Source organism: Carassius auratus, chromosome 4 (genome assembly GCF_003368295.1).
Source record: "Carassius auratus strain Wakin chromosome 4, ASM336829v1, whole genome shotgun sequence".
Lineage (NCBI taxonomy): Eukaryota > Metazoa > Chordata > Actinopteri > Cypriniformes > Cyprinidae > Carassius > Carassius auratus.
In genome coordinates, this window is record NC_039246.1 from 6,251,917 (window position 1) to 6,264,564 (window position 12,648).

The 12,648-nt window shown below is 34.9% G+C and overlaps 1 protein-coding gene across 1 annotated transcript; it reads right to left on the minus strand.

The window, feature by feature from the left end:
* Positions 1-1,153: 1,153 nt before the first annotated feature.
* rab21 (RAB21, member RAS oncogene family) lies at positions 1,154-9,555 on the minus strand. The gene is made up of 7 exons (XM_026224330.1): positions 9,190-9,555; positions 8,129-8,188; positions 6,948-7,055; positions 6,596-6,659; positions 5,944-5,998; positions 2,353-2,441; positions 1,154-1,880 (listed from the first exon to the last, which is right to left on the minus strand). The coding sequence occupies exons 1-7, from the start codon at positions 9,319-9,321 to the stop codon at positions 1,738-1,740; spliced, it is 651 nt and encodes a 216-aa protein (XP_026080115.1). The 5' UTR covers positions 9,322-9,555; the 3' UTR covers positions 1,154-1,737.
* Between the last annotated feature and the right edge of the window lie 3,093 nt (positions 9,556-12,648).

Consider the following 12,648-nt stretch of genomic DNA (forward strand, 5'->3'; position numbering starts at 1 on the left):
GATAAAGGCTGCGGAGACTGCCATGCTCTAGCTTACTGAAGCCTTGAGACTGGCAAGAGCAGCTTCCAAATCCTCAGTACTAATCTTGCTGGATCCGTTTACTGCTTTTGACACCTGATCCTCCTGTCCACTCTCATAAAGATAAGCATGTAAGAAACCACACTCCAGTGGTTCAAGTTTCTCAGGTAGGTCCTTCAGGGTGTCTTGGAAGGGTGAGGTTTCTAGTCACAACTTCTTGCTACTGGGATTCCTCAAGGTTCAGTGCTTGGACCACTTTTCATCTCCATCTACATGATATCGTTAGGTTCTGTCATTAAGAAGCATGGCTTTTCTTATCATTGCTATGCTAATGACACTCAACTCTACTGTGTGTGCTTCTTATTCCAACCAGACGATCCGACAGTAGCTGTTCTCCTAACCAATAAATAGATGCATATTAATCAGACCCCTGTGACAGAATAATTTATGTGTACTCAGTTAAACCATCTGGCAAACTGAAACCAAGGAAACAGAATGTTGGTTATGCATATAACCACGGTTCTGACAGAAGATTTTAGGCAGATATTTATTGATATACATGTCATTAAGTTCACATAGTGAACGTTTTTTTATTGAGCTCTCAAAAATAAGAAGGGCATTCAGGTATTTCACTGAGATATGCCACCTGTTGATCCAGAACCATGGTTATATGTGTAACCAATGTTTAATGAAACTGTCTCACTGTAAAACCTTAGAAATTATGTAAACACATTTTTCCAATGATACATGCTAGGAGGCAAGTGGGTCAATCTAGACACTTTTATTTAAAAGGCACAGAAGGCTCACAGCTGCACCTCAGTGTTTACAGGTGATGTGGTTGTGGAAACTATTAGTACTTTCAGGGCAGGGGGCACAATTAACATTGTAAAAGTAAAAGAAAAAACCTTACCACAGCCATTATTATTCATTATACATTTGTAAAACATTAATATTGAATATTATACACTTTTCTGACTCACTACTGCAATTGCTAGCTTAAAAGAAGTACACAGTATTGGATTTTTTTTCCTGTAAAGAATTTAGCAAGCAAACAACAGATTTTTCCTTAATCTTTTTTAAATCTGGATAGTGGTAAATCAGCAAGTTGAAGAGAAAAGACAAAATCTACGAGGAGTTTAAATGTTCTAGATGGATTTTAATGTTGCATTTTTAAGAAAGATACAGAAGATATGAACGACAGAAGAATGAGACTGTATAAGAATGACACAAGCCCATTGATTACAAGAAGTACAAAGGTCTTTGGACATGTAAATGTTTGATGAAATTGTAAATAAGTTATTAAATAATAAAGAATTTCTTTTTTTCTTAGATGAAACTAGGATTTTAAAGATTCTACATGCACAACACCTTGCCAAAAGAAGAAAAAAAAGTGCTAAAATATCAGATTGAAAGGGAAATGAATCAGTGCATGTATTGTTTTTATAAGACTGGGCATTATTGTTTGATACCTATTTGTAATAATTTGTGTATATTTTCAACATGGGTCAAAATCTGGCATTTTTTGGCCCCTAAAGTCTGCTGGCAAAGGATGGAGTTACAAATCAACCGTTTCAATAAAGAACTGTTAAAGAAGTGACTTGACAGAGCTGAGGAGCTTTCGCAGGTGAGTGTAGCTGTGGGAAGTGGCAGTTCTTACACAGAGGAGAGCGAGAGAGGCCGTTATCAGTCCCAAGTAAAGGTAAAAGGGGGAAAGTGTGTTTAGCCGGAAGAACAACAGCCTCCGGCGGGCATGGCAGCCTGGGACTCGTCGTCAACAATCTGTACACCTCTCCGGGCTGTGCTTGTGTGACTCGCGCCGTTCCCCCTTGACCTCTCCTCTGCCTGAGCCGTCTCCATCATGCCTACAGACGCCAGTGAAATGACAAAAATGTAAGACTGATAAGTAATGAACTAAACTCTTTTATAAACTCTTTTAAGTACTGTTACATGATGCTCTGGTTCTGTCAAACATAAAACTCTTACCCGTTTAGTTTATGGAACCGATGCCTTTCAATTAAAAGAGTCTTATTGACCTTTTTCTGAAAGTAGTCGACAGTCGAATGTATTTATTTTTGACAAAACCTATTTTTTTCACTTTTTTTTTTTTTTACTGGTGATTTGATAAATCCAGAAAAATTCAAATATATATTATTATTACTGAATAAAAACAAAAAGCTCCAGGTTTGCTGTGCTAGTTTGTAGGTTTGCACAATTTGGGTAAATAACAATATCAATCATTATCAATATAACTATAAAATAATAATAATATTAATTTATTATTATTATTACTGACAGACTGACCGACCATATGAACAGCATCTAATAATAACGTACGTTTACACAGGTCCAGAAACAGCTCCTCAATGCCTTTGTTTAATTTGGCTGATGTGTGATAGTGTTTTGCCCCCACTGACTCTGCGTATCTGAAAAAAAGACAAAAAAATATATAACTGAGGACATAAAAACGATTTATACAGATTTCCTAAAAGGTCATTAATAAAATCTCCCTTAAAGCTAAAAGATTGGTGTAAAAAATGTTTAATTTGGCTTCACCTAAATGTATATTCGAAAACAGGACATAAATGCTGATTCTAATTTTATTTTTGGAACAAAGGTTTTTCTTAGATTAGACGAGTAGGTTGATATTAATGCATTTGTATGTAAAGATTGTGTCGCTTAATGAAATACATTTTCAAATGCAAGACATAAAAACCATAATTTATTGCTCTACTCCTTTCAGTGGTCTAAAAATTCTGAACACCTGTTCATGAAAGGCTTTAAAACCATGAATCCAGGATGTCCAAACTTCTTCCACCTTTAACACAGTATTAAAACAAACATAATTCAAGTAACAAACAAATAGAAACTTAAGGAAAAACCAGAATGACTTGACCTGATTGCAAGAATGTGGACACCCTTCAGTCAAATACTTGGTTGAAACACCTTTTGCTTTTAATCGTTACTTTTGAACAAGAGTCCATCAACATAGCTCATCTTGATTTGTCATTTTTCCTCACGCTTCCTCGCATAAGAACTCCAGATTGATCACATCGCAGGGGAATCTCCTGTGTATACGCTCTTGAAGGCATTCAAGTTTTTCAAATGGACTTAGATCTGAGCTCTTACTCAAAAACATTCTTTAGTTCTTCAGAAGCCATTTGTGTTTGAGGTTACTATCAAACTGAAAGATGAAATTAAGTTAATATTATGGCCCAAAGGATAAATTAGGTTTCATCAGACCATAAAACATAATGCCATATGGTTTGGGCAAAATTTAGGTGGGCTTTTTTGGCATGCGATGGCTTCCATCTGGCCACCCTACTCCAGATCCCAGATTTATGAAAAATAGACTGTTGTAAGCAAATCATTTCGATTAAAATATTTTATTTTTTTTATAGATAAATCACTTTTACAACTTTACTTTTCTGTGAGAGTTTGAATGTGATTGGCTTATTCCAAACAGAGTTCCACACCTCCATTATATAAGGGTGGGCACAGTTATACAATCAAGTACATTTTATTCTTTTTTAACATTCATTTTGTTGGATTTAACATTACTATAAAGGTTGAGAAAATATCTGACTTTCTGTATTACTACATAAAAACTTTAACAGGGGTACATAAACTTTTTAAACCCACTTGTGACTGATCTTCTGATTGTTTTAATCATGTGACCAGTCTTTTAGGGCACGTGATCTAAGTATAATATACCATATTTAGCCTGAAAGACATTCTAGTTTACGAATATATAAAACTGCTTTTACATTTATAATATATACAAAACCAACTGTAGTCACATAAACATTTTGCCGAGTATGATGTCTGTGTCAGGACGCTTTGACCAATACAGCCTTTTACAAGTCAAATCTGATTACTTATTATAGCAACACTGCTGATAGCTTATAATTGGAGCCTATTTATTTATTTATTAAAGCCATGTCATCAACAAATCTTATCTTTATGGCGGAAATAGAATAACAAAGGTCATACAATTAACAAGAAGCTATAAGACATTTAAGATTAACACTACTACACAAAAAGAATAAAAAACATTCAGGTGATACATTTTTCAATACATACGTTAAACATCTCTGAATAAAATTGTGGTCTATTTACATTAAAATCAGTACAGTCCAATAAAAAGTTTACCAGTCATTTAATGTAGTTTGACAAGGAAGGCATGATGGTGGTGGCTCACCTTTTAATGAATAACTATGTGTCTTACATGCCTTAAAAAGCACCTAGTAAAAACATTGTGATCATACCAAGATTTGAAATTAATAAAAAGAATGTTCTTCTTAAACTAGGATTTATTTTATGTAACTGTGATCCATTGCATTCATCCCATTCCTTCTGCCACGTGTTATTCATTAAAGAGTTTATAGATCTTAGGGTAGAATTTGACACTCATCCTTGAGGCTCCTTTGCAGCAACGTCTGCTTTCTCATTACCAGATAAGCTATCAACTTTAGCTAACATACTTTTAACTATGGGATGGTCACTCTTAACAGATACAGGTGAATATTAAAGTGTTAGTTCACTCAAAAATGAAAATTAGCCTGTGTTTTACTCACCCTCGAGGCATCCTAGGTGTATATGACTTTCTTTGTTCAGACGAATCCAGTCGGAGTTAAATTAAAAATTGTCTTGGCTCTTCTAAGCGTCATCATTGTGGTCAGCAGGTGTTTCGGTTTAACGGTCCAAAATGCCTTAAATAAAACGCGCGCATCAATAATAAAAAAATTTTTCGTCGGATGACCCCCACACGTATGCATCGCGCACGTGCGCCTCTGAGCCATGCTAGTCTCGAGTTTGTTTACAGGAGCAAAAGAAGCAAAGTTTCCTTACTTTAGCAAAGGAAAACCAGTCTCCTCTCGGCTTACATCTTAATTCTCCAACATTTTTCTTTTACAAATACTCATTTTGTACTGCTAATTCGTGCCGTTTTGTTTTCTTCTCTTTCTGCATTCGTCAATCACACAATGCCGACGTCCTACGTCATCCGCCAGAACTGCTGACTGTTTCTATCATTTCTGCTATCGGTGTATGACTATCTATCTATCCGCTTTATTTAACGTGTTTTGGACCGTTAAAAAGAAACAGTCCAATTATTTAACATGTTTTGGACCGTTAAAAAGAAACAGTCCAATCATTTAACGTGTTTTGGACCGTTAAAAAGAAACAGTCCAATCATTTAACGTGTTTTGGACCGTTAAAAAGAAACAGTCCAATCATTTAACGTGTTTTGGACCGTTAAAAAGAAACAGTCCAATCATTTAACGTGTTTTGGACCGTTAAAAAGAAACAGTCCAATCATTTAACGTGTTTTGGACCGTTAAAAAGAAACAGTCCAATTATTTAACGTGTTTCGGACCGTTAAAAAGAAACAGTCCAATTATTTAACGTGTTTTGGACCGTTAAAAAGAAACAGTCCAATCATTTAACGTGTTTTGGACCGTTAAAAAGAAACAGTCCAATTATTTAACGTGTTTTGGACCTTTAAAAAGAAACAGTCCAATTATTTAACGTGTTTCAGACCGTTAAAAAGAAAACACTACAATGGAGCTTAGAAGAGCAAGGACAATTTTTTCTGCAAGAAGGAAGTCATATACACCTAGGATGGCTTGAGGGGGAGTAAAACACAGGCTAATTTTCATTTTTGGGAGAACTAACCCTTTCAGAAATCTTGTTCTTGTCCGTTTTCTATATTTTCCTAGGCCAGGAATAAAGCATGAACTTCAAGCTGTAAAAATAGAACTTTGCCCTGGGATTCTCATGCCATGACATTGATCTCTAATTACTGCTGTGTCTGTCAATTTGCATGTACAAAACCACACGTTAAACAGAAAGACACAGTTTCCTTCATATGGTCCGTTATCTACAATGCATATTTAAAAATCCTGTAAAAACATGATAAGTACATACCCCTCTGCTTCCTCCACTGAAACATGTCGGTCTTTTTCCAGGTCAATTTTATTGCCTAAAAAAAGATCTTACAGTAAATATTCACAGCAGATGACCATTAATATAAGAAAAAAATAGTTAAACCGATATGAAGTCAAGTTAGCTTTATTTACTTTATACAATACAGATTGTTTCAAAGCTGCTTCAAAGTAATAATAATTAAAAAATAACAACAATCGATGATGCAAACTTTATCAAACATTAAACAAATCCAGATTCTGCTTAAGTATATTATAGCAGCTAATAAAAAATAAAGTTTTCACCAAATCTCAAGTATTTCAAGTAAATCCTTTTTAAGGTTGTGCAATCAAGTTAATAACTGACCAAATATTTTAAAGATTAGATTAAAATTCTTAAAACTAAATTCCTATGACTGTAAAACAATTTCTGTGAGTTTCCCAGGCTATTATTATTTTACAATTCTTTCATATTTTCAACAACCAGAATAACCCTGTAACATGTTTATATCTATTTGTCAGATTTGCCACCAAAACGGGGGTGGGGGGGGGACATTTGTAGAATTCTACTTCAAACTGCTACACCAAATGAATAAGTAACAAATGTGTTAAGACACAAAACATGAACATGTTAATAAATGATGAATGTTACTCACCTACTATACATAAACAGATCTCATTCCCCAACATTTTCCTTAACTCTTTTACCCAGTTCTTCACCTGCCAAGGAAAAAAAAGGTTAGTCTGATACATACAGCAACATGAAACGATTATGAATTATATTTATCTACAAGCTACAATACAGGGGTCATACACTCTTAAAAATAAACCCTCCAAAAGGGGATTTTCACAGCAATGCCATAGAAGAACCAGTTTTGGTTCCCCAAAGAACTTTAAGAGCACAATAGTGAACTTCATAGTTGATTTAAACCATTTATCATCTGTTCTCATATATTTATAAATTGGTTTTGCCCTTTTAAATGTATACGTAAGTGAGAAAACATTCACCTTCTGAAATGAGTCCTCATCTGTGACATCGTACACCAATATTGCGCCATTGGAATCTCTGTAGTAGATGGGTCCAAGGGCATGAAAACGCTCCTGACCAGCAGTGTCCTGTGCCAAACATAAACACATACTCAATATATAAAGAAACCACATCTACAAGATCAGATAACAGAAACTTGCACTGAGAAAACACTCTTTATCCCCTAAAACAAAAAATGTTGTTGCTGCAGTTAATCTCACTGCTGATTCTGAAACATACTCAGAAATACAGGGATTAGAATACATGCTACTGCTAGGTAAAGAAACCCTTTATAGCAGATCTAGACATGTGGTGCTGGGGTGGAGGAAGGGCTAAAAAGTACTGATCGGTGGTCAGTTGCATAAAAGCCTTAGACAAGTATTACAAGCTAGTCATGTTATAATTGCTGTTTTCTTTAGAGACTGATTGGCTGTCTTACCAGCTTGGAAGAACCAATCAGCTACTATAACTATAGAGTGAAATCGTTTTTTCAACAGTTGGACGAGTTTCTTGCATTCTATGCAACTGACTGGATAAATTCTTGTCATGAACTTGGAAGTAAAGCACAAATCTGACACTTTGAGCATTCTTGTGTTTGACTCCCTTGATTCTAAAGTCAATAATCTAAACTGTGTTCCTGTAGCTCAATTGGTAGAGCATTGCGCTTGGATAAAAGCGTCTGCTAAATGCATAAATGTTCAATTTAATTTAAAACTCATTTACTTTAAGACATGTTCTAGGTTTGAGTATAAATAATTTACTTATATGTCATTGAAAATAAATGAATACTAATTTCTTAAAGCTTTATAGTTAAAATATCATACAACTTAAACATACTATATAGTAAAAAAATATATATAATTTGCTTTGCCTCACATCTTTCCTATACAGCTGACATCCCCTCCAATCACTGTGCTCCATTTTCTGTTTACGCCCACTTTTAAAAATCCACAAGTCGAGTCCAACTTTCTCATTGAATAAGTGAAAGAGGATGTGAAAGGCACCAGTTTTCATGCTGCTATATGCAAGCATCCCACCAACTATTGAGAATGAGCTGTTAACTCTCACAGATCAGTAACATCTATCCAAAAAGAAAGACTTAACTTAATATTTTATTCAAGATCAACCTCTACACAAATGCTACAATCACAGTGTGACTCACCCATATAGCCAGATTCACTCTCTTTCCTGTGATGTTGAGCTTTTTTGTGAGGAACGACGCCTGCAAACAAAGGCATAAACGCATAAAGTGCTATTAATTTACAAGATTCAAGTCTGTTTACATTTCAAACTTTGTGTGCCATTTACCGCCACAGTAAACTAAAGACGAACACATCAGTTCAGACATGTTTTATAACATATGTGTAATGTTTAGTTACTAGTTAGTTATCATACCTTTGTATGTTACATGCCTTGAAAAAGTTAACTGATAACACATAGCAGGTTTCACAGTGTAACAGCAAGGCCACAGGAGCCTTTTCTGTGTTTTATAGTCTGTTACACAGTAACATGGATAAACTAGCACGAGTCCATCCTCATTCTAAACGTAACCACACTGATGAAAACTGAATTAAAGGTTTTGGTTTCTATATAAAAAAGAAAATTACAAAGTAGGAGGCCAGAAAGCTTCCCCTAATGTTACCTGAACTCGAGTAGCTGATTAATAACTAACGTTACTTAAGTTAGCTAAGTTAGTGTCCACATCAAGATTTGTGATTAAATGTATGCAAATGTTTACAATGATCTTAAAGACAATAATTCTATGTGGTAACATGACAATCCGAATGCATAATTATCATAAAAAATTCGACAAATTGTGTGTATAAACTGAAAGCATAGCATGTCACACTGTAGGCCACTGCTTGACATGTTAAATAGGATATACATTTTATACACAGTTACATAATTATAAACATTATTATATGGGGTAATTACTGTATAGAGTATTTAAATATCGTAGTTATTATTGTGCTGACGTAATATGCATCACCATATAGGCCCAGGAACATATAACGAAAAAAAACTGATTTACAAACTTGAGAGCAAAACATTTTGACAAACTGCTGATAGATCGTCAAATAAATCGACAAAACTGTTCAAATGTGGCCACACGTTATTTATTTAAGATGAAAGCATAACCAAACGAGTGAAGACTGGGTCATGGACGCAAGTCAATAATGACCAGATCGGATCCGGCTGACAGTCTCTGTCTCTGTCTCTCACCTGAAGAGTGGTGATGTGTTTGTCGTTGAATTTGTTCTCGCAGTATCGCAGCACCAGCGATGTTTTCCCGACGCAGCCCTCGCCCAGCAGCACCACCTTGAACGAGTACGTCTTCCCTCCAGCCGCCGCCATGCCCAAACTCTCCGCCTGACACAAAAACAAAGCCTGATTCGAGCCTCTAGCCGATCACAGCAGCCATAGAGCTCCACAGATGACCGCAACACACGCAAACAGCCACCGATCCGCGCTTCGCGTAAAGTCTTCGCACCGATTCCTCTATTAAACCCTGCTTCGCTCCTGATGAAGCTCTGCCATCAATCTAATGGCGCTCGGCTCTCTGTGACGTGACGGAGAGGGGGTCAGGTGATCTGCGATTGACTGTTTCCTATGACGAACATACGGGAAACTCCTGCAGGGGGCGCGCGCTGGCCCACAAGAAGATCAGATATCTTTTTTTTTTTAATTGCAAAAAAAAAAACTTGTACAAACATACAAAAACACAGGGAAGCGAGATATAAATACATTTCAACAAGAAGCAAATATAAAATAAAAATAGACATTCTGGATTTGCACATAAGTTGATCAGTTATCCATTGAGCTGCGTTCATTTTTTATTTTGTATTTTTTGTTACTGTAGTCATTTGTTTGCTAAAATTTCTGATCATATTGTTCAAAAGCATTAAAATATCTAAACATACACATAAATCCGCTTCACCATTCATTCTCCATAAAATGCTTTCAAAACTGACTATGTTTGGTCCATCATTATCAGCGCAGAGAAAATGAACAGAAAGCAATGATAACCATGCTCTGGACTGTGAATAATAGCAGGTATGAACTTAAAATCGACATTTAAACCCTTATGAAAAGTAGCCATGGTTTTATTGTAGTATTTATTCATTTATTTTGGCGTATTGATTACCATTTGTATAACCACAAACACCACTGTTAAACTATTGTTAGTGTAGCAAAGCCATGGTTTTTACCATGTTTTTTGTGGTTATCATGCTTTAACTATTGTAACCATGTTTTTTGGTTTATTTTCATTAAGCATCTCCTTACTCCCATTATGACGTTTAACTTCCATTCTATCAACTGAGTATTTTTGCATAAGTGACAGTAGAAAGTCATTTGACTTTTAAAAGCAACAGAGAGGCCTACCATATAACTCACCAGTGCTAAAATGTAACAATCTAAATAAGGTAATATAATAATACCGGAGAAATGCTTATAAACTGCTTATGTTCTTGTCGATCGACTGTCGAACACGAACTCTTAACCAAGCTGCATTCAGTGTGTGTTCTGTTGCTTAGTTTTTAAACGTTTTAATCCAAATGAAAGCATTTTAGAAATAGGAATGCAATTATTGATTCAAAGATTAATATAGTAGGCTAACCTAGTAGGCCTAAAGTATAATTTTTATTTTATATTATGTAAAAATTTGAATAAGCTACTTAAATATGACTTGAAGTTTTTTAAAAACTAATTTACAAAAGAAATATAAAAAAGCATACTAAAATAAAATTGAATGCTGAATTACTAATGTGTAAAATATCTTTACATATAAGCTATATTTATTTATTTATTTTCTAGCTTATTCTATTTTCTTTTCGTTTATTATACAATATTATAAGAAAGCGTCTGCTAAATGACTAGATGTAAATGTATAAGCTGCTTGTTACGTTCACTTTCCAGACATGAAGAGCAGTCAAACCATTTCAGATCCAAGATGGATTCAGCACCAGGAGTGCAGTGACGACTAATCACATAAAATACATCCGGTCTATTTTGGGCCATGCATTTTGGCAGGGATGCTTGTCGCTGCATGGTGAATGTCAGATATCAGATCACCATGGCAACAGCAGAGCGCTGCATGTTCGCCCCGAGACGACGCAGCAGTGAGACTGACTTGGCAGATCTGAACACAGTGAATAACATCCTATGTATCGTCTTAATAGTGCATGAGTAAACGTTGAGTTTTAGAAGGATTGAAGATGGTGGTGATTATATAAAATGCAAAATCAGCTTACATTTCTCATTTTCAGTAAGTTTAATTTGAAGTGCTAAAATGCCTGAAATTAATGATAAAAAAAATTAACAAATACTATAAGTAGTATATCAAATAACACTATGATATGAAATTATTAGAAATTACCGTACTCATTCGTGCCGATCAGCAAAAAACATGATATTGCAGCCATTGTCCTGATATTTTATTTTATTTTATTTATTATTATATTTTTTTCTTTGTTTCATAAGCCCAACACATTTTATAAAGCAGGCTCATGAATGAAGAGCCCATGTGACTTTTCCCTTTTAGTCTTTTCTTGATCAAATCTGATCTATAAAAGAACCAAGCGATGCTGACAACAAAAGAGCCAGGTTTCTAACAAGAAAGACATTTAATATGTACACACCTGTTAAGTTTTCGGTGCCTTGGGATTAGACATCTGATAGAATCAAGTCTTTTGACTGAACTGAGCTAACGCAATTCCACAATGAAGAAACTCATCCTTTGTGAGAATGGGGATGTTAACAAAACCTTATGAAAATGCTATATATTGCACCTGTGCATTTACTATGTAATTCTATATATGTCAATATTTAAAAATGTCGCTCGGATGATTATATTGCAGCATTATGGAGCAGAGATAACACATAAACAATCAATAAACCTAGGCCTATCATCAGCTTGTCAAGACACTAAACAACTGGCTTGACAAAACCTTGCCTAAAAGTTGCCTGGTCTTCTTGGTGTTTGTTAAATGTAGACAGCCTGGACAACTGTCAGTTGTTGCTGAAATTAAAAGTAAGGGATTTTTGATCATCCAGTTTAGGAAATAGTATACAACACTACTTCTAATAATGCTAATAGCCTTTATAATAATTTAAGATGTGCAGATCTATTCATTTATTGAGGGATTTTATATATATATATATATATATATATATATATATATATATATATATATATATATATATATATATATATATATATATATATATATATAGCTAACTTTAAAAGCACTGTACGTGTGCTCATGTTGGCAAGTAAAGCTAATTAATTTTTCAGCTTATGTTTTTCCTCCTCCTACTCATTTTCTCTTCTGAGAACTCATGAACAAATCGTTTCTTCGAACCGGCTCTTTTAAGATTCATTCGAACAGAATCGCAGAGCGTCAAGTGTGAATCACTAGACTAAATAACTTTGTGAGTTGGGTGGGTGTTTGAATGCTAAACAACATAGTATTTACAGAAACACAACCTACAGAACTAAACATAGAACAAAGCTGGGATGAACATTAATTCAGGAAAAGCCCAATGCCCCGTCCCGCGAGCTCTGAATGTGTTTGATTCTCATTGATTCTTATAGTATGTTACAAAAAAAAACACAATATTTTAAATTGTGATTTTAATTCTGGTGGTTGAGGAGATTAGCCACTTCTATGTAAAGTGCTC

Excerpts from the sequence above, each read along its gene's own strand:
- rab21 (XM_026224330.1), bottom strand. The coding sequence starts at position 9,321 with ATGGCGGCGGCTGGAGGGAAGACGTACTCGTTCAAGGTGGTGCTGCTG. Across the intron at positions 8,189-9,189 it reads AACACATCACCACTCTTCAG|GCGTCGTTCCTCACAAAAAA; the intron begins GTGAGAGACAGA and ends CTTTGTTTGCAG. Across the intron at positions 7,056-8,128 it reads GAGTGAATCTGGCTATATGG|GACACTGCTGGTCAGGAGCG; the intron begins GTGAGTCACACT and ends TGTTTGGCACAG.